General features: G+C 35.0%; 1 protein-coding gene across 3 annotated transcripts in view; it reads right to left on the bottom strand.

Moving 5' to 3' along the window:
• ZNF451 (zinc finger protein 451) overlaps positions 1 to 21,878 on the bottom strand; it is a 74,233-nt gene that overhangs the window by 23,688 nt on the left and 28,667 nt on the right. For all 3 annotated transcript variants that reach the window (XM_081140090.1, XM_081140092.1, XM_081140091.1), the window contains 6 exons: positions 20,728 to 20,853; positions 12,392 to 12,503; positions 7,548 to 7,698; positions 6,323 to 6,449; positions 3,074 to 3,227; positions 2,483 to 2,630 (listed from right to left, as the gene is read on the bottom strand). In XM_081140090.1, the coding sequence (XP_080996216.1) occupies positions 2,483 to 2,630; positions 3,074 to 3,227; positions 6,323 to 6,449; positions 7,548 to 7,698; positions 12,392 to 12,503; positions 20,728 to 20,853 (818 nt within the window). The remainder of the gene's footprint in view (positions 1 to 2,482; positions 2,631 to 3,073; positions 3,228 to 6,322; positions 6,450 to 7,547; positions 7,699 to 12,391; positions 12,504 to 20,727; positions 20,854 to 21,878) is intronic.

The raw sequence follows: 21,878 nt of genomic DNA, 5'->3' as shown, positions 1-21,878 counted from the left end.
ATAGATTATAGAAATAAATGGAAAAGCTTTTAAAAAGCCGAACTTTCTTAAAAAATGAAGTAAACAAAAAATATATTCCTGAAGTAAGAATAAGCAAAGATTTTCTGACAGGACAGAGAAAGCATAACCATAAAAGAAAAAAAATCAATAAATTATACTTAATGAGATTAAAACTTCTCATCAAAAGACAATTAACAATATGAATATGCACCAGACTGGGAGAGAATACATTCACAGTAATATACCTGACAAAAGATTTATATCTAGAATACATAAAGAACTCCAAACTCACATTTAAAGGCAAGCAATCTAATTTTAAAACAGGCAAAAGACTTGAACAGGTACTTCACAAAGATAAATGAATGGCCCATAAATACATGAAAAAATGCCCAACATCATTGTTCATCAGGGAAATGCAGATTAAAACCATAATAAGACACTCAAAGGAATAGCTAAAACGAGAAAGACAGCAACACCAAACCCGGCAAGCATGTAGAGTAACCAGAATTCACCTACCTTGCTGCTAATAGTACACTAGTAAAACACTTTGGAAAAATGTTTAGTAGTTTCTTATAAAACTAAACACACAACTACTTTTTGACCAAGCAATTCCATTCCTAGATATTCATCTGAGAGAAATGAAAACATATGCATAAAAAGACCTGTACAAAATGTACACAGCAGCTTTATTCACAATAGCTAAAAACTGTCAATAATAAAAATGTCCATCTACATGAAAATGAATATACAAATTGTGCTATATTCATACAACAGAATACTACGCACCAGTATAAAGGAACAAGGTACTAACCAGCATGGCTCAATGTCACCGATACTACGACAAACACGAAAGAGTACATACTATATGATTCTATTTACATAAAGTTCAAGAGGTGATAAAGCCAATGTAAGGTATAAAAAAAAATCAGAATAAAGATTGCCTGGGGGTGAGAGGGCAGAAAAAGATTGGGAAGGGACACAATGGAACATCCCACATGGAGGTAATATATTATGATAAAAGTATAGGGTTAAACAGAAGTATCCTTTTGTCAAAATTGTGAAAGTTAAGACTTTTACACTTCAGTGAATTTAAATTCTATCTTAAAAAACAAAGAATTTTAAAATACAAGTGGTATAAATAAAACAAAAATGGCAGTGTTGATTGTTACTGACGCTAGGTGATGGGTAAATGGAGGTTCATTATACTAGTTTCATCATACAGTTAAAAATTTCCATAATAAAAAATTAAGAGTAAAAATAAAAGCAGAATCAGGATTTGAACTCACAAAATATAAGGCAGAACGAGAACTGTTAACCTTAGTAATTATATGAGTACACAGAGTAATTATACTCTGCAGTTTTACCTCAGTTTTATGAAAACATATTTTACTTAAAGATTTGTGAAAACAATTGTTCTATTTAAACAAATGTCATTGTAGATAAACTTTTAATGCATTTTAAAGAAATAATAGAAAAAAAAAGACCTAACAGACAAAGTATCTACATGCAAAGTATAGGCTATGTTTGAATCAGGATTCCAATAAACAAATGTAAAAAACTTCGTGACATAATCAGGGAAATTTGGTAACTAACTAGGTATTCGATGGTATTAAACTATTCATCTTTTTTTTAAAGATAGATGCTTGAATGCACTTTTTTTTTTTTAATATATCTTTATTGACTTCAGAGAGAGGAAAGAAGAGGGGGAGAGAGAGACAGAAACATCAATGATGAGAGAGTCACTGATCGGCTGCCTAGCCCACAGCCCGGGCATGTGCCCTGACCAGGAATCGAACCCCGATCTCCTGGATCCTAGGTCGACACTCAACCGCTGAGCCATGCCCAGCGTGGCTAAACTATTCATTTTTTAAGGTATGATAATGGTATTGATCTTTTTAAAGAAGAGTCCTTATCATTTATGTACACATACTGAAATATTTACAGATAAAATAACACGATCTGCTTCAAAATAATCTTCAGGGGATGAGACATAAATGAAACCCCATTGGCATGTGTTGATAACTACTGAGCTGAGTAAAAGGTATACAGAGGTTCATGATACTATTCTCCTTTTTTACTGTTTGATCATTTCCATTGTAAAGACCAAAAAAATCATACTAAAATCTTCTTGATTGATAAATTTTGCTTTTCACTAAAATGTAATCTTTCACATCCATAATACATTCCCTTCTAGTTGACTTAAAGCCAAGGTTCTATTTTAACCCTCTCCTTCCCTATATATACACTCACAAAACACACAGAGAAATGACACACAGAACTTAGAACTCTTAGCTTGTTTTACATTCATTACAATATCAATACATCCACTTCTTCCACACCTCTAATTTCTCTCATTATACTAATTTGGTTAATTTCCAGGTAAAAGTACATTCTCATTTTAAAAAGAGAGAAACATGAAGTAGAAAAGTATTTGTTGAATCCCACTGGTTAAGAACTTACTGGGCAGGATTCCCTTACAAACCTGAAATGGGCAGTGAGCTCCATGTGGGAACGCAGTGTCTGGTGGCAGGCCACACATTTAACTTGAAATGGAACATCTTTGCATAGAGAGATCAAAAGTTTTTTTGCAAAAGATGGAAATGATATAGGATATGGTATTCCCTTGCCATCTGAAAGAAAAATAAGCCATAACTTACAAAGATTTGAGTAGAGTGACCTAACCTTCTGTCCCTTTTGCCTTCCTCAACATCAGTTGGAGTACGTAGAAGAAAGTTATTTAGGTAATGAAAATCTAAAGAAGGTCATTTTCTAGCCTTAAGGGCAAAGGATGTTGAAAAATGACAAAATTCCCAGATATCATGGATATAAAAACATTCTGAATAAATGCTTTCTTCCCAAGTTTCTCTACATTCCTCAAAGTAAGTAAACCTTACTTTTAGATACAGATAAATATTGAGACACTTTTTTGGGGGGAAAAATTAAAAATCTTTCACTTTCACAGTTTTTACACTAACATGAAGATAAGAAACCTCAAAAATTACGTCAGAAGTATAGTAAATCAGCAAAAACTAAAGCAGTTTAATAATTTTCAGAGAAAACAGTATGAACATACCACCCAGTTTAAAACGCTGATGGAAATGATTCTTTCCAGACATATGCTTCAAACACTCATCCTTGCTGCTAAAAAGAAGGAAGCAATTTGGACAGGCAAAACACTGAATAATCTGAGGAAGAAGGTTGTTTTTATGTCCATCATCTGCAGCTTCCTAAAACATAAGGCCAAGCTGAATTATAAACTAAAAACAATATTCAAATTCTTAAAATCAAGTTTCAAAATATTTATTATCTACAATATTCTCTACCAGTTTTTAACACAAAAACTTTGCTTCCCTGAGTGTGAACAATGGAGCTTTTATCAAAATGAGGTCCCATATGTAAAATTTTTTATTTTTTTCCTTGAAAACAAATTATAACCATCTTTTTGCGACAATAAATATACAAGTATATTTGCTTTCTATATATTTTTCCTTTTTTACATACACATCCATATGCAATATTATACAAATGCATAAATTTTTTACATCACATATACTTTTTCTAATGTTTTGCTTTGCTCACATTACTCTGCAATATAACCTTTTTTTTCTTTTTAAATATGACTTTATTGATTTCAGAGAGAGGAAGGGAGAAGGAGAGAGAGAGATAAAAAAATCAATGATGAGAGTCATAGATAAGCTGCCTCCTACACGCCCCCTGCTGGGGATCGAGCCTGCAACCTAGGCATGTGCCCTGACCAGGAATTGAACCCCGACTGCCTGGATCCTAGGTCAGTACTCAACAGCCAAGCCACACCCGGCTGAGCCTCATCCGTTTTAATTTGGCAGGTGTCACACAAAAGATCACACCAGGAAAATATTTTGTATTTCATTAGAAGGTTCTAAATTATAAGAGCATGAAAGGCATTTATTAACGACCAATTTATACAAATGACCCTTAATGAAGACCTCTAATCTAAGAAAATAATTTTTAGTTCAATTGTGAGTTTTAAATATATTTAATATAATGTTTGTTTAAATGGTTGACTCAATAAAACAAAAATGAGATTCTACATAAATTTTACTGGAATATACCTACTGAATAAGTATAGCATATTTGCAAATACCGTATATAAACTTAAGGACAAAATGGGAAATAGAATGTCTGGTAAATTAAAATACTCCATTTCTTTTTACTATTATATTACATTAAAATAAAATACACCATAAATTTTGTATATATGAAAAAAGCAGAACAACAATAAGATACTTCATAGTCACTAAGATGGCTATTTTAAAAGACAGATAATAAGTGTTGACAAGGATATGAAGAAAATTGGCCCTGGTCTGGTAGATCAGTTGGTTAGAACATTGTCCTGATACACCAAGGTTGTGGGTTCAGTCTCCAATCAGGACACATATAAGAGGCAACCAATGAATGCATAACTAAGTGGAACAACAAATCGATGTGTCATCTCCCCTGCCCCTTGCAAATCAATTAAAAAAATTGTTTAAAAAAAGGATATGAAGAAATTGGAACCATATACATTGCTGTTGGGAAAGTAGCATGGTATATAGTGTGTTAGATAACAATTTGGCAGTTCTTCAAAAAATTAAACATAATTACCATAGGACCCAATAATTTAACTCTTCTGAAAAGTGAACACATATGTCCACACAGACTGCACATTTGTTTATAGCAGCATTACTCACAATAGCCAAAGTGAAAACAACCCAAGTGTTCACCAACTACATGAGTTGATAAACAAAATGTGGCATATATCCATACAATGGAACATTATCTGGCAATAAAAAGGAATGAAGTACTGATATATGCTACAACATGGATGAGCCTTAAAAACATTATGGTAAGTAAACGAATCTTGTCACAGAAAGGCCACATATTCTATGATTCCATTTATATGAAACGTCCAGAAAAGGCAAAATCAGAGAGACAGAAAGTAGTTTTACTGGTTTCCTGCGACAGAGAAGAATAGGCTAGCAAGGGGGAAAAATAACCTTTGATGATAGAATGGCCCTAGGAACAGAATGAGAAACAGTGGTAGTATCTATTGGCCCACAAGTGACCTTGAGGCACACTGAAGCTTACAGTATGTCTACCACCCCCACCACCACCACCACCAAAAAGGGAGAGAGGCAGGAAGCTATCTAGTAATATATCCATTGGGTGACTTTACTGTCAAAAAAACACTAGACACTTGCTAATCAAAGTATGAACCAACAGCACTGGCATCACCTAGAAGCTTATTAGAAATCCTGAATCTACGGCCCCACGTCAGATCTAGAGGCAGAATCTGCATTTTAACAAGTGATTCATGTGCACATTAAATTTGATTCCCAAGTAATTTGTGTGCACATTAAAGTCTAAGAAGCATCAGTCTAGATGGAAGAAATCGGAGATGAAAGGAAAAAGGGAGGGAAGCAAGACAGACAATGCAAACTACAGATCATTTCACTTTCATTGAAGAATGGGAGTTTGACAAAATAGAATTCTTCAGGATATGATCTTTTAGCGACCTCTTCTGGCTGATTCAATATAGGCAACTGTATAACTAGTTTTCCTTTAGAATCCTTGTGACACACTCCAAAGAATAAGCAAAAAGGAGTATTTATCGATGCCTGGCCGAGCATGGCTCAGTAGTTGAGCGTCGACCTGGGATCCAGGCGATCAGGGTTCGATTCCCGGTCAGGGCACATGCCCAGGTTGCGGGCTCAATCAATGACTCTCTCATCATTGATGTTTCTATCTCTCTCTCTCCCTCTCCCTTCCTCTCTCTGAAATCAATAAAGATATATTAAAAAAAAAAAGCAGTATTTATTGAGAGCTACAGCTAATATCAACACTCATTACAGAGTTCTATATTACAAAGATTTGCATATACCAGGAATCAACTCATGTCCCTTGAGATAAATACTTAATGAGAGTTACAGAACAGCCTTTTAAGTACTAGATCTACTTCTTATTACTAACGTTAATAAAATAATTGTTAGTCATTACATGGCTCCCACAGTTCAACATGCAGTGAAAAGGAGTGGACTAGTTCTCACCATGGACTAACAGAGCATCTTAAACAAGGTAATTTAAGTTTATGAAGCAAGTCCATAAAAGGAAGGGTTGCTATGATAATCTTTAGGACTGCTGGTTTTCAGCTGTCAAGTTTACCTGCCCACAATAATTTAATGTTCCAAATCATTTTACTCTTTATAGACAATCAGAATTTTGATCCTTCTGTGCATTTTTGGTGATAACAAGCTTAAGAGCAGCAAGAAAAATAATACCTACTCTTAAGACAACATGCTCTTACCTTAGAAAAAAGATGTTCCTTATATTGTTGTTGAGTAACAAAATGTTTATAACATACTACACAAGCAAAGGAACTGATGAGAGGTCCATGTAGTGTAATTGTTGGATCACATGGAGAGTGATCAAACCTATTTGGCAAAAGAGAGGTAACATTAGAAAAGCCCACATTCTAGGGGCACAGCTATTTCTTCATTTGTTAAGCTAAACAAACACATACACACATTCAGAACTTTACACTTTTTTACTGAAATATTAAATTATGTTCTTCATATTCAGGAAATATCAAGTAGTTCCCATAAGCCATGCAATCCCTTCAGACAGTGACCAACAGTTAGTTTTAGATTTCATAAAAGTACTCAAGACCCAATAAAATAGATTTAGGCATGTCTTGCCAAACCAGTAAACCCCCAGTTTGAAAAATATAGAGCCATCTTCTTTTCTTCTTGCCTTATTTACCATAAAGCTCACAAATTATTTTAAATGAACCACTGGAATAATAATCTCAAGTCAAGATTTCTGGCATACCTGTTTCCTAAAAATAGCTTTTAATCCTTCTAATGTTCATTTTAACCATATAAAAAAATTGTGTCATTTTAAACTGCCTTGAAGACTTTTTAAAACAGTTAAGATACAGTACTTTAAAATAGTTAAGATACAGTACTTATTTGCACTTATTTGCAGAATGCTGAAGCTCCCTCTAGAAACCTCTCTTAGGAAGGCAAGGCACAAGCAGGGTGACATATGGAAAAGACAGTGGCTTTGAGACCCAAACTCTCAATTCTCATCTTTAAACTATTAGAAAGGGATTGTGAAGAACAGAATATTTAATGACTTTAATACTGCCTTCCCTGATATTTACTTTCTCATGCTCTACTATTCAAAAATCCAGTAAATTAAAAAGATGGGTTTCATAAATAGAATATTTATTGTTAATTTTGCTACATTTGGTTTGTCTATAGCATTTATTTTGCAATGCCATATTAGCTTTCTTTAGGGTAAATATCTGTATAAGTGCTTTACAACTCTTGAAATTTACATTTATGGGCTGGAGTTCTCTAAAACTGATCCAACTGCATAGCAATGCAAAAAGCCTGTTCAGAATTTTATGAGACATTTTAGGAATAAATACATATTTAATGGCAGAGGCACATCATGTTTTCATTTTATGAAATCTCTTTGTAACTCACTTGATCTCCAGTATCCACTATTCTGAATATCATACTTACCTTTTCAAATGTCCTAAGAGAAGGTGCCCATTATCAAATTCCTTGTTACAGTGCATTATGGGACATGAAATTGGTTTCCCAGACACCTGCATTTGGCCTCCTCTTCGGAATGAATTTTTTGTTCCAGAATTAATCGTGCCTGCTTTGAGTCCTGTGTCATTGGAATACAAATTCTTAAGTTCCTATTTCGGATATTTGTCCTTAGGATTGGTAATCAAAATTATGACAAAGCAATGAAAAATCAACCACGTGTATCATAATTAAATGTTCATAAGCTATCTTATAAAAGATATAACAGCCTAAAAGTAAAGTAAATAGTTATTTGGGACAAGGAAAGCAGTTAACATGTCCAAGTAGCCTTCTCTTGAGGAAAAAAATCTGTTTCCTTAAATTAAATACCCAAGAAAAAACAAAGATCAAATGCATTAGGAAATCAGTTGCTCTACAGAACCCTTACCTCCCTTCTTTTCATTTATACAAGTACGCAAAGATCTTTTCTTCTAACTCTTATTTTCTCTTTTAGCTATCTTAAACACAATTTAAAGTGTAGCTATATTATAGAGGATATGGGTTCTATGAAAATTATGTTAAACAATGTAACTGAGAGGGCAGGAGAAGTGGAGAGGACAAGAAGAGAAGGAGAATAAAAGTGATACTTCCTGAGGAGTCCAGCTACTGACCCACCAGCTCTAGCCTGACATCAAGTGCTGTCGGTATCAGTAATAACAAATTTACAGAATACAAAGCAGAGATCTACTTCACTCTCTTCTTTTTATTTATCCTATTTTGTCTTTTCCCTTTTTTTACTTTCAAAGCCAATTAAAAATAGTTTGCCCATCATTACCTCCTCTTCATTAATTTCCTCTTATTCTGGTCCATTCTTCATCCCTTTTCTTTCTTTATAATCTTGGTCTTACAGTCACACGACTCTTGTAGACTAATACCCCGGCCAAATTTTGTTCCCTTGGAACTCCCAATACATGATATACAATGGAAAATTTATATTGTATAAACAAAGAATTGTAAAACTGCCAGGAGAATTCTAATATAGTTTGATTGTTGTCTCTCTTTTATTATTATTTCTTGTGAATTGTTTCAATTAAATGTCTTAAATATTTCATACAACAGAAAACTGGGTATTTATCTTTATTTTTTTTTTACTGTTTTTAGTTGATTTTAAAGAGAAGAAGTGGGGGAGGGCAAGAAAAACATCGATGTGAAAGAGAAACATCAATTGGCTACCTTCAGCACTTGACCCAACCGGGGATCAAATTCACAACCTGGGTATGTGCCCTGACGGGGAATCAAATCTTTCACCTTTTGGTGTACCAGACGATGCCCCAACCAACTGAGCCACACCAGCCAGGGTGGATATTCATCCTTATGACAGTTCCTACAAAGCCCCTAAGCATTTAACTAGAGAATATTATTCCTTCAATATCATCTAGTTTTAAGATCCCCAAATGGCTATGTATGTTTACGGTTTCAACTGCTTTTCTGCTGATGCCACCCACCATTAAAAGCTGCCAAAATGCTTATAAGTGTGTTTTGCCAACAAAAAATGAACAGCACAGCATTAATCATATTTTAATCCTAAAGAGGCATTAAATAACAATACACCTTTTTATCTTTAATTTTTTAATACACTCAGAATTAGGACAATTTTTATTTATTGTGTATTCACATTTCAGATGTTGCACAATTAAGATCTTTAGCCAAACAGAGAAAACAATCAATTGAAAGAAAATAAGCTTCATCCATAGACAGGCAAAGTACAGAGAGATTTAAACAGCTCTCTTCCTTAAATAGTATAGAGAGTAAAATTTTTAAGTTATTAAGTATTCAAATGTATACAAACTGGCCTAACTATAAAGGTCTATAAAAGACAGATTTCTAAAGTTAGAGTAATTATAAAGTACTTAAACTACTTCTAATCAAAAAACTGAATTATAACAGCTGGATACTTTGGAATAGATTGAATGAGTTCCTTAATGTTACTGAGTAGAATCTCACTTTTTAAAATTAAAAAAGTACAATGATCATCTTTTTTCCCCAACTATACACTCTTCAAAGATCTCATCGCTCTCTAAAGCCTATTTATGAAAGACAAATACCCATAACAAATACAGCCCAATGCTAAAGTAGCTGTTCTAGCAATTGATGCCAAACTTCAGTTTTAGTGTTGCAGAGTCCAAGCAAAAAGATAAAACAATCACATAAAAAGAGCATAACTAAAGACCTAAACTCTAGGCTCAAGCTTATCAGCCACTGAGGAGCCACGTGTGACCTAAGTATATGTAAAATACCAAGTCTTTTCAAGAATCATAAAGACACAGCTAACTGACTCATTTGTTCTCACTTGGCCTGCTCAGGTAAATACAGTGGTACCTCGGTTTTCTAATGTAATCTGTTCCGGAAGACCATTCGAGTTATGAAACATTGGAAAGCTGAAGGATCAACAGCCAACAGCTAGGCCTCAGGATCTTGCCCTCAGCAAAAGCCGTGTGGCATGTTCGACTTCCGAGCTGAGTTTGAAAACCGAAGCATTTACTTCTGGGGTTCGAAAAACCAAAGCATTTACTTCGGGGTTTATGGCATCCGTAAACAGAAACGTTTGTCAATGGAGATGTTAGAAAACTGAGGTACCACTGTACAAAAACAGATGCTCATGAATTCAATTTACAATGAATTAAAATATTCTGGCAATCTGGAGGCCAGGGATTAGGCCTAAAGAGGCATATTACTGGCCCAAAACCATTCTAGACAGGCCTCGAAAGTGTTAGATTTTTGAGATAAATGATTTTTAGAAGAGACCTTAGAGGTGATAAAGCCTTGTAGTTCCAGCCGATTTTCCTAGCAAAATCACCTAGAAATCTTCTCAAAGCTACAGATGCTTTAATTATCTCTGGAGGTGAAGCCCACACATGTAGTTAAAAGCTCCCAGGTGATTCTAATGCAGCTACAGTGAAACCACAGAGCTAGTCATTAACAACTACTGAGAACTGAATGAATATAAAAAATGATTTTTTTTATAACCTTAGCCTTAAAAGAATACTCCAAGAAGCAAAACCATTTACCATAATTTCTAAGTCTCTTTTGCTAAAGTAGGTCTGGAATGCCAAACAATTCTCTCATATAGCTGAATGAAATCACATCTGGAACCCAAGGTCTAGGCTTGTTTTCTATGTTCATGTACAAATGTTTATATAGCCTCCTTTGGTATAATATTCAACCAAAATTTATTGAGCATCTCTATGCTGAGCATTCTTTTTAGGCACTGACACAAAATAGGATTAATAAGCATTGGTCTCCATCCCCACAGAGCACACGGTATGGTAGAAGAGACAGACATGTAAACACATCAACCCAACATAACAGGGTAAAAACTGTATTAGAAATTAATAAAGCACTGTGGGATCAAAGAAGGCTGAGCAACCAAACTTCTGTAGAATAAATAAACCTAGCAACCTCTAGTGTTGAGTATTATCTGTAGGTTAACCCCATAGGCAAGTAAGAAGAAAAAAGTATTTAAAAAGGAGGATGGGTGAGGTGCCAATTTGCCAGGCACAAACAGATTAGATGATAAGAAGGAAATAGTTTCAGGGAGTAGCCAAGTATAAAAATATCTACAAGTTATTGGAATTATTTTATAAGTGCTAGTTTGACTATTTTTAAGAAGCTCTCTAAAAAGGAACTTTAGAACAAGATATTCAGGTTCAAAGTTGAGCACTGCATGCACAGATAATTCTAAAGGCTTCTTGCAATTAAACCTCCTGCTGAATTAAATCCACAGTTAAGATTTCTGTAGATATCCCAAACCTTTAAGGACTTAGTGGGTCTTCTACAAGACAGACTAGAAAAGTTGCCATGGTGCCCAGCCGGGCGTGGCTCAGTGGTTGAGCATCGACCTAGGATCCAGGCGATCGGGGTTCGATTCCCAGTCAGGGCACATGCCCGGGTTGCAGGTTCGATCAATGACTCTCTCATCATTGATGTTTCTCTCTCTCCCTCTCCTTTCCTCCCTCTGAAATCAATAAAGATATATTACAAAAAAAAAAAAAGTTGCCATGGTGACACAGTCCCACTGGCTCTTAAAAATTTCACCAAATTATCTCGTAGGGGAAAATGTTTCACAATGAGAATTCCAGGAACCTCAGGTCTGCATGGAGTTAGTGAAGAGGCTACCCAAGGCTTTAGATGATCCTCCCATGTGGACACTTGCAGAATATTTACATAGACTGCACTGACAAATAAGTAAACACTAATCCTTTAGATCTCAGATTAAATTCCATTTCCCCAGAGAAGCTTTTCCTGACCTTAAGGAACCTGTTATACACCCTCCCATAGACACATGTACTATTTCATGTAATCATAAATGAATGAGCAGCCCGGCAGGGCATGGCTCAGCGGTTGAGCGTCAACCTAGGATCCAGGAGATCGGGTTTGATTACCGGTCAGGGCACATGCCGGGTTGTGGGCTCAATCCCCAGTGGGGGGCGTGCAGGAGGCAGCCAATCAATGACTCTCTCATCATTGATGTTTCTATCTCTCTTTCTCTCCTTTCCTCTCTCTGAAATCAATAAAGAATTTTTTTTTTTAATTTTAAAAAATAAATAAATGAGCAGTATCTAATGAGCTTAAGGATGACCTATATTACTTACTCTCAAAATATACTTTGGCCAAAGTAGGAAGGTAACTGGTAAAGTAGGCCATTATTAAGAATCACTAAAATAAATGTCAATACTTTATATACTCATTAGCAACCAAATAAAATGAACATACTGCCTTAAAGTTTTAGGGAAGCTGGGTAACCTTAGCGTTCCATTCTTCTCTCTAAAAAATACCTGGCATTTTTAGCCACTGGTCCACACACAGTCTTGCTGCTTCTGTATCAGAATGTCCTCGAATAAATTCCAATTCTTGTAACCCATGAGCATGCTGAAAATCGATTTTTTCCTAAAGATATTAAGAAAAAAAATCAATTAACTATGATTACTAACATGGTTTCCTTGAGAAAAAGATTTTGACACATCAGTGACCAGAAAGTACTGATTCCCCTTTATCCCTGTAACTCACAGCTAAGTCCCAAAGAGATAAGTCAAAACAAAGGTTCATGCTCTAAGATGTTGAGCCAATGTTATCTATATCTGCACAAAGTTCACTATAACCTACATCTCCAACAACTGGGCACTGTTTAAGTAAATTATGGTAAGTACATTTCACTAGAGTCAATAGAAACACTAACGAAAACTTTTCAATGAAGTAGGAACATACTTTTGTTATCAAGCAGGCCACCAAGTATTATTAAACAAATATGGCCAAGTATAAACAAAGATTAATTTCAAGTTATGTGTAACTTTATCTGCAAAGGGGAGGAAAGGCTGAAAATAAATATATTAAATTTAATGGCTATATCTGGGAATGAAGATATGAATAATTAGTTTCATTTTTAAACTTTCATACTTTTTTCCAATTTTTCATACACAGGGCGGGGCACAGTAGGTTTACAGTTGTTCATATGGAAAATAATACAATAATTAATAATACAAGGATAAACTGTGTTTCGAGTACTCACAACTGTAAAACTACTTTTACCCCACCCTATACTGTGTGAAGTACATAGAAGCCTATTAAATATTTATTCAGTGAATAGTATTACTTTGAGCAGACACTTATTAGTATTTAATCTGTGGCAATATAAAGCATTTAAGGTTGGCAAACTTTTCCCATAAAGGACCAGATAGCAAATATTTTAAGCTTTGTAGCCCATACAGTCTCTATTGCAACTACTCAAATCTGCCACTGTAGCATGAAAGCAGCCACAAATAATATGCAAACAAATGGGCATGGCTACGTTCCAATAAAAATTTATTTACAAAACAGGCAGCGGGTCAGTGCAAGCCACTAAATTAGATGCTTTAGATTACTAGAGTCTCTAAATCTTTCTAGTCATATTATTTATAAATCTATTTGCATATTCTCTAATCATGCTGCATGTAACAATTAACATTTACTAACTACTTCCCATGTGACAGGAACTGTTGGAAAAGCATTTTAGATATAATTCTCACAATAACCCTATGCAATAGGTACTATTTTTATTCTCATTTTATAATGGGAAACTGGAGTACAGAAAGGGCAAATAAATTGCCCAAGGATAAATAACAATTCCAGGATTTAAACTCTCCCAATTTGATTCTAGGATCCATGCACTTAAACAGAACTATGTCTCAAAAAGCTTGTGTTCTTAAAAGAAATGATTTTTTGATGTACTGCTGTATTCAATTGGCTAGTATTCTGTTTAGGATTTTTGCATCTGTATTCACCAAAGATACTGGTCTGCAGTTTTCTTTTTTTGTGTCATCCTTGCCAGGTTTTGGTATCAGGGTTATATTAGCCTCATAAAATGTGCTAGGGAGTATTGCCTCTTCTTCAATTTTGTGGAAGAGTTTGAGAAGGGTGGGTTTTAAATCTTTGAACATTTGGTAGAACTCACTGGTGAAGCCATCTGTTCCTGGACTTTTATTTTTTGGGAGGTTTTTGATGGTTGTTTCAATTTCTTCACTCCTGATTGGTCTATTTAGATTTTCCATTTCTTTATGATTTGGTCTAGGAAGGTTATATATTTCTAGGAACTCATCCATTTCTTCTAGGTTATTGCATTTGGTGGCATATAATCTTTCATATTATTCTAGTATGACCCTTTGTATATCAGTGATGTCTGTGGTTGACCTCTCTTCTCTCATTTCTGGTTTTGTTTATATGGGTCTTTTCCCTATTTTCCTTAGTGAATCTAGTCAGGGGGTTGTAAATTTTATTAATTTTTTCAAAGAACCAGCTCTTTGTTTTATTAATTTTTTGTATAGTCTTTTTGTTCTCTATTTTATTCAATTCTGCTCTAATTTTTATTATTTTCATCCTTCTTCTGACTTCAATCAAGTGGCGTTCAATCCAGGGGCACAAGGATGGTTCAACATACGTAAATCAATCAATGTAATACACCACATTAACAAAAGAAAGGATAAAAATCCTCTGATATGATCTTATCAATAGATGCAGTAAAAGCATTTGATAAGATACAACTTCATTTAGGATTAAAACAGTCAATAAAATAAGAACAGAAGGAAAGTACCTCAACATAACAAAGGCCATATATGATAAACCCTTTGCGAATAGCATACTCAATGGTGAAAAACCGGAAGTTTTTCCTCTAAGATCAGGAACAAGACAAGGATGTCCACTCTTACCACTCTTACTCAACATAGTTCTGGAAGTCCTAGCCAGAGCAATAAGGCAAGAGAAAGAAAGAAAAGGCATCCAAATAGGGAAGGAAGAAGTAAAACTGTCACTTTTTGCAGATGACATGATTCTGTATGCAGAAAATCCTAAAGACTCCATCAAAAAACTATTAGAAACAATAAACCAATACAGTAAAGTTGCAAGACACAAAATCAATGTACAAAAATCTATTGCCTTCCTGTATACTAACAAAACTTCAGAAAAAGAAATGAAAAAAACAATTCCTTTTGTAATTGCAACCAAAAGAATAAAATACCTAGGAATAAACTTAACAAAGAACGTGAAAGATCTATATACTGAAAATTACAAAGCATAATTAAAACAGATTGAGCCCCGCCGGGCGTGGCTCAGTGGTTGAGCATCGACCTAGGATCCAGGCGATCGGGGTTCAATTCCCGGTCAGGGCACATGCCTGGGTGGCGGGCTCGATCAATGACTCTCTCATCATTGATGTTTCTCTCTCTCTCTCCCTCTCCCTTCCTCTCTCTGATATCAATAAAGATATATTTAAAAAAAAAAAAAAGATTGAAAAAAACACAACAAAATGGAAAAATATTCTGTTCATGGATTGGAAGAATGAACATAGTTAAAAGGGCTGCATTACACAAAGCAATATACAGATTTAATGCAATCCCCATCAAAATACAAATGTCACTTTTTAAAGAAGCAAGTAAGAAATCACCAGATTTGTATGGATGACAAACAACCCCAAATAGCTAAAGCAATCCTGAGAAAAAAGAACAAAGCTGGAGGTAGGTATCACACTACCTGACTTCAAATTCTACTACAGAACTACAATAATCAAAACAGCATGGTATTGGCACAGAAACACACACACAGATCAGTGGAACAGAATACAGGGCCCAGATACAAAACCACATGTATATGGGCAGACAATTTTCAACAAAGGAGCCAGAAACACACAATGGAGTAAAGATATTCTCTTCAATAACTGGTGCTGGGAAAACTGAAAAGCCACATGCAAAAGAATGAAACGATTACAGTTTATCCCCATGTACACAAATTAACTCAAAATAGATCAAAGACCTAAATATAAGACCCAAAACAATAAGTTACATAGAAGAAAACATACGTACCAAACTTATGGATCTTGGTTGTAGAGAACATTTTATGCACTTGACCCCAAAGGCAAAACTAAACAAATAGGACTATATATCAAACCCAAAAGCTTCTGCACAGCAAAAGAAATTGACAACAAAACAAAGAGGCTGCCAACCAGATGGGAGATGATACTTGCAAACAGTAGCTCCGACAAAGGTTTAATTTCCAAAATATATAAAGAACTCATAAAACTCAACACCAAACAAACAAACCCCACCAAAAAGTGGGCAGAGGACCTGAACAGACACCTCTCTCAAGAAGACACACAAACAGCCAATAGATATATGAAAAGATGTTCAATCTCACTAGTAATTAGGGAAATACAAATCAAAACTACAATGAGAAACCACCTCAAACCTGTTAAGAGTGGCTATTATCAACAAGACAAGCAATAACAAGTGTTGGAGAGATTGTAGAGAAAAGAGAACCTTCTTTCACTGCTGGTGGGAATGTAAACAGGTACAACCACTATGGAAAGCAGTCTGGTGGTTCCTCAAAAAATTAAGAATAGAGCTACCACATAACCCAGCAATCCCTCTCCTGGGTATCTACCCAAACAACTCGAAAACATGTATTTGCAAAGATATATGCACCCCTATATTCATTGCAGGATTATTCATGGTGGCCAACACATGGAAACAACCAAAGTGTCCTGCGATAGAGGATTGGATAAAGAAGATGTGGTCCATGTACACAATGGAATACTACTCAGCCATAAGAAAGGATGAAATACTGCCATTTGCAACAACATAGATGGACCTTGAGAATATTATGCTAAGTGAAATAAGTCAGCCAGAAAAAGCTAAGAACCATATGATTTCATTCATATGTGGGATATAAAACTGAAACTCATAGACAGAGACGGCTGTGTGGTAGTTGCCAAAGGGAAGGGGGTGGAGGGTGAAGGGGCTCCTAATATATGGTGATGGGAGAAGATTTGACTTTGGGTGGTGGGCACACAATGCAATATGCAAATCTTGTAACATAGAAACCCACACATGAAACCTATATAATACTAACCAAAGTCACCCCAATAAATTTTTTAAAATCATATAATAAATAAATAAAATAAAAAGAAATGACAAATTCATAAACATTAGATTTGCAAGACACGTCAGAATAATGAATGGCCTAGTTAGCAATAACAGGATCTTCTGTCCAAAAGGACAAGGAAATTCAAACTGAATTTTCATTTGAAAAAAATCTTACAATATTGTTCAAAGGATAGCCATAGAAGACAAATTCTCAAAGATGTTACTACGTATTATATAAATTTAAAAATTCTCTGTAATCAACTTAAGTAAGTATAGAAAAACTAGTTTTAATACCAAGTTTAAAAGGTTCCTTTAGTGCAGGACTTCCAAAACCTTAGAGTACTATAATGTGCCTATGATTTTCCATCCAGAGAGTATGCAGTATCCCAACTTAATAAATCACCTTTTACTTTTTTTTCAAAGTGTATTCTATAGGATCAGTGTTCTGAATAACATGCTGTAAGAAACAAAGTTAGTCTATCCAAAGAAAGCAATATGGCAAGCTTTCAGTAGACTATAAAGATTTTTTCTTATTTACAAAATTAAACCATGATTTATCGAAGTTCTTTACAAAAATCTATTATAATAAATAACTTAAAATAGCATATTGAGATTAAATATTACTACATGTCAGCTAGTAGCCTACTTACTTTAAACAACTGCCAATAACATTTTTTTAAAGTTTTAAAAAAATGTTCCCTGGCATTTCTCACAATAGAATTTTAACTCAGTGGCCAAACATAGTCAATGCTCAAAAAACATTTGCTGGCTGAAATCATCTCCAAATGAGTCACCTTTTTCTATATCACAAAGCTACTCCCACAAACTTTACGGTTACATCACTTCTTGCAAATCATCTTAACTCCTGAAATATCAATAAGCATAGCTGGAGCTGGTTAACTAGTCAGCACAGCACGTTATCTCTGACAGTGATCTATCCAACAAAGATTTTAATGAATTTTCTTTGTTTTCTTTAACACCACTCCATTATAAGAGACGGAAAAACAACTTTATTTTTTTTTAATTTATCTTTATTGTTGAAAGTATTACAGATGTGTGTCCCCCCGATAGGTCCCTTCCCCTCTCCACTTCCTCTTCCCCCTTCACCACACTATTGTCAGTGTCCATAGGTTATGCATATATGTATTTAAGTTCTTTGATTAATCTCTCCCCACCTTCCCTCTGAGATTCCTCAGTCTGTTCCACGCTTCTATGTCTCTGCATCTATTTTGTTCATCAGTTTATTTTGTTCATTAGACTCCACATATAAGTGAGATCATGTAAAACTGAATCAGGAAGAATCAGAAATGGATAATCAACTTTAATAGTGAGACACCTACCATTCACAAAGGCCTAGAATAGTTGAAAAATATTTTCTACTATTATCGATTTTTAGTCAGTGTTATCTACCACCTGCTAGAATTCTTCAAGAATTATTTTTATTTCAGTTTCATTATCTTCCTTTCTGGGTAGTTTGTTTTTGTTTTCTGTCATCTAGTTTTAAAAAAAACAACTTATCCATAAAGGCAATCAAATAGGAACCAAAAAAAAGATCATGAATGGAGAGCGAACAGTGAATTAAAACATCTGTGTGAGTCAGCTTCTCTTAGGAAAGATAAATTTATTCTTTACAATTGGTTAAACAAGAACTTCAAAAAACTTTCTTCAATGCTAAGGTAAAGTCTTAATAATATAACAAACATTTGCATAGATGGAGGCTAAAACTACCCTTGAGAAAAACCCTGGTTGTCATAGTGACCATAAGATTTTGAACTCATCATGAAAGTTTTATTATTTATGTGTCCATTAATACTGCCTGGGAAAAGCAGCTAGACAGTTTTGGTAAAAAATATTCCTTAAAAATGAATAGTGTTTCTGCCAGAAAAGAATCATCTTACTTTTAATATCGCTATGCCTTAAGTATTTTATTTATTTATTATTATTAGTTTTTAATCAAGTACTAAATCACCTACAGAATATGAGGATGTAGCTACAGCTAAATCTGCAACTGGGTATAGAGATAATGCTGAAGCTGGTGGTGCACTTGAGACTATTGCTGTGGCTGGTGTCATCACTGGCATTGGATCCTGTATAGCCAAGCGTGCATGAACATAGTTGAGCTTCTCAGTAATTTGATTAATTGATTCAGACATTTGTTGAACAGATGATGCCACCTGGAGAACATTCTTATTGAGAACCTTTATGTCATCCTTTGTTGGCAGCATTTTGATCAGGGAGAGTATTTCTGTTTGCTTTTCATGGACCTGACCAACAAATACTGCCAGAGCATTAATCGAGGTTTCAAGAGATGTGACTTTCTGGTCTGTCAGGTTCTTGGCAGTGACATGCTGAACCAACTCCTCAGTCGACCTCTCCTCAAGCCTGGTTTCCACCTCTGGATCCATCAACTTCTCCATATCTCTTGCCATTGCAGCAGTCACCAGCTGAGTGACATTCTTGTTTAGGTTGCCTGGAGGAATCCGGGAAACTCGCTGGGGCCGCTTTGTCCTGGTGGGTCTCTGGGGTGGCTCTTTCCCTCTGGGCAGAGTCCTTGCCTTGGAACTTTGACTTCGCATCTCCTGATGTGATGGCCTCTCTATCTCCGCCTGACTCTCCTCCTCCTTTGAGCTTAGTTCCTTGAGACCCAACATGGAGTCTGCAAAGAAGCTTGACCATACAAAGGAACTTGTTCTCTTCAGATGACATCTATGTTTTTGTAAATGTTGGTTCGCCTTAAGCATTTTAAACATACAATTAGAATACTATGCTCTAATATAATTGGTATTACATAATAAAGTCCCCAAACAAACCTACTTCTAAATCTAAATATTAATTTATTCTGTATCAAATTAGGAGAAACTAAAACAGAGGCTACAGAAATATATTCATTCCTTTATAATAAGCAATGAATAAATATTGAAGGAATCAAACACAGATGTTAAAATTATAAAATCATAGTACTTGTCCCAACCTGGGAGATCATCTCCAACTCTGTTCCTTTGCAGACTGAAGCCAAAATCTATAAAAGCTAAGTGGCCTGCTAAATCAAATAGCTGCTGGAGGAGCCCTGATTTCAATTTCAATTTTTAAAATCCTACTGAGAAGCTTTTATTTTTTTAGCTAACTCATCATCATTCTAATCTTAATAGACATTTGTCAATACTGAGGGAGTTTTTTAAGTAATTTCATTTGGGACTTTGTCAAGCAAGTCAAGGAAAATATTTATATCATGCAAGACTCTAAATTAGGCTTTGTTTTCCACATAGCAGCTCTTCTACAATCCTGATTCAAATTTCTTCCTTTTAATAATCAATTTAATCTGAAAGAATAGGTTGAAGTTTGAGAAAGTGGCCTGGCTCTATTTAGTAGAAAATAAGCTTTCAACAAACCTGATAAATAATTTTCACTCTTGTGATAAAGTAACCAGAAACCCTTTAATTGCTCATTTGCTTTGAGTAATCCAATAATTTTTAATTTCCAAAAATAAAGTCCACTCAAGTAATTCCATTTTTTCCTTTTTTCCTGTATACATATATAATTAGAATCCAACAACTAAAAACAGAGATGTAAAAAGCTATTATAAATTACTACTAAACTGATGTGCTATCTACAGTCAATGCTGAACATGGATTCAATTACATATTTTTTATTACAAATTTCTCTTTACAACTGTATTCTAAACAATTCTATAATTTGGTAAAAGACCAATTAAAATAGCCACATACCCTGAATGCTCTATTCTTTTCTTCTTTTTGCTGTTTCTCCACTTCAACATGGCGGGCCAGACGAGCCAGAGTTAAAGCAACTTTATCCTTCTGATGGTCAATATGGTCTTTATGCTTAACATTTACCTATAATTGAAAAAATAATGTTCACTCTTTTTAATGAACAAATTTAGCTTTGGGATAACATATATCCATTTACCAAAGAGTTATTGTACTAAAGAACTACTTACCTTTAACATTATCAACTTTTAAGAAACTGTCTTAAATATTTTATATTTTATATGTGGTATTTTGTAGGTCAGCCAACCATCCATCAGCACCTTTGTTTTCAAAGTTAAATAAACTAGCTGCTAGGACATTTATCATCTATATTTACTTTATAATCATCTGGATATTGAAAAGTGTGGCACTGCTTTGCGCTGAGTCTATAAGGTAATGCTATCAAGCCACTAGTCCACAGTCTAAAAGTACAAACATCCTTAGCTCTGTTTTTTCAGCAATGCCAAGACAGTATTTACTTAAGAGAAACTATTGATTTAAAAAAGTAGATCTAACTTCCAGTTCCTGGTCCAGCATGTGAGGAGCTTAGAAGCTGCCACTCCATCCTAACAATGAGCAAAAAGCTGAACAAACTGATTAAGTCATCATCTTTTCTTAGATTCATCAAAGTGGGGTGGCAATATAAACTGCTGCCCCCAAAATGAGAGCGACAGGAGGGCAGATATAAAGAATCACAACTTAGTAGAGAGGAAACCCATGAGTAGAAACCACAGCAGGAACCAGTACTGACTAGGAAAACCTGAACTGTAATTGAACTACTTGAAGCTCAGTGTGGACAAGTCTACAGTTAAAAACTCCAGGGGGACCCAGCCATGGGGGGCTCTCATACTTTTGTGAGTTTGTCTCCAGGAGTCTACCAGGTTCTCTCACAGTGAAGAATGGAGAAAATCGCCTCACGCTTCCAACAGCTGGGAGGAATATGCCAGATCATTCTGTTCTTAACAAGGTCTGCCCTCAGAGAAACTATTTTACCAGAGCCTAACCTGCTAGAGTTTTATCAGAGTTTAACTAACCTGGTAGAAGCGAAATACCCAACTCCAAGTCCCTTCAGCTTTCCACATGGGGGAAGGGATATACCCAATCCAGGCCCC

The sequence above is a fragment of the Miniopterus schreibersii genome, assembly GCF_964146895.1.
Source record: "Miniopterus schreibersii genome assembly, chromosome: 6".
Lineage (NCBI taxonomy): Eukaryota > Metazoa > Chordata > Mammalia > Chiroptera > Miniopteridae > Miniopterus > Miniopterus schreibersii.
This window is presented reverse-complemented; position numbering and strand designations above follow the sequence as displayed.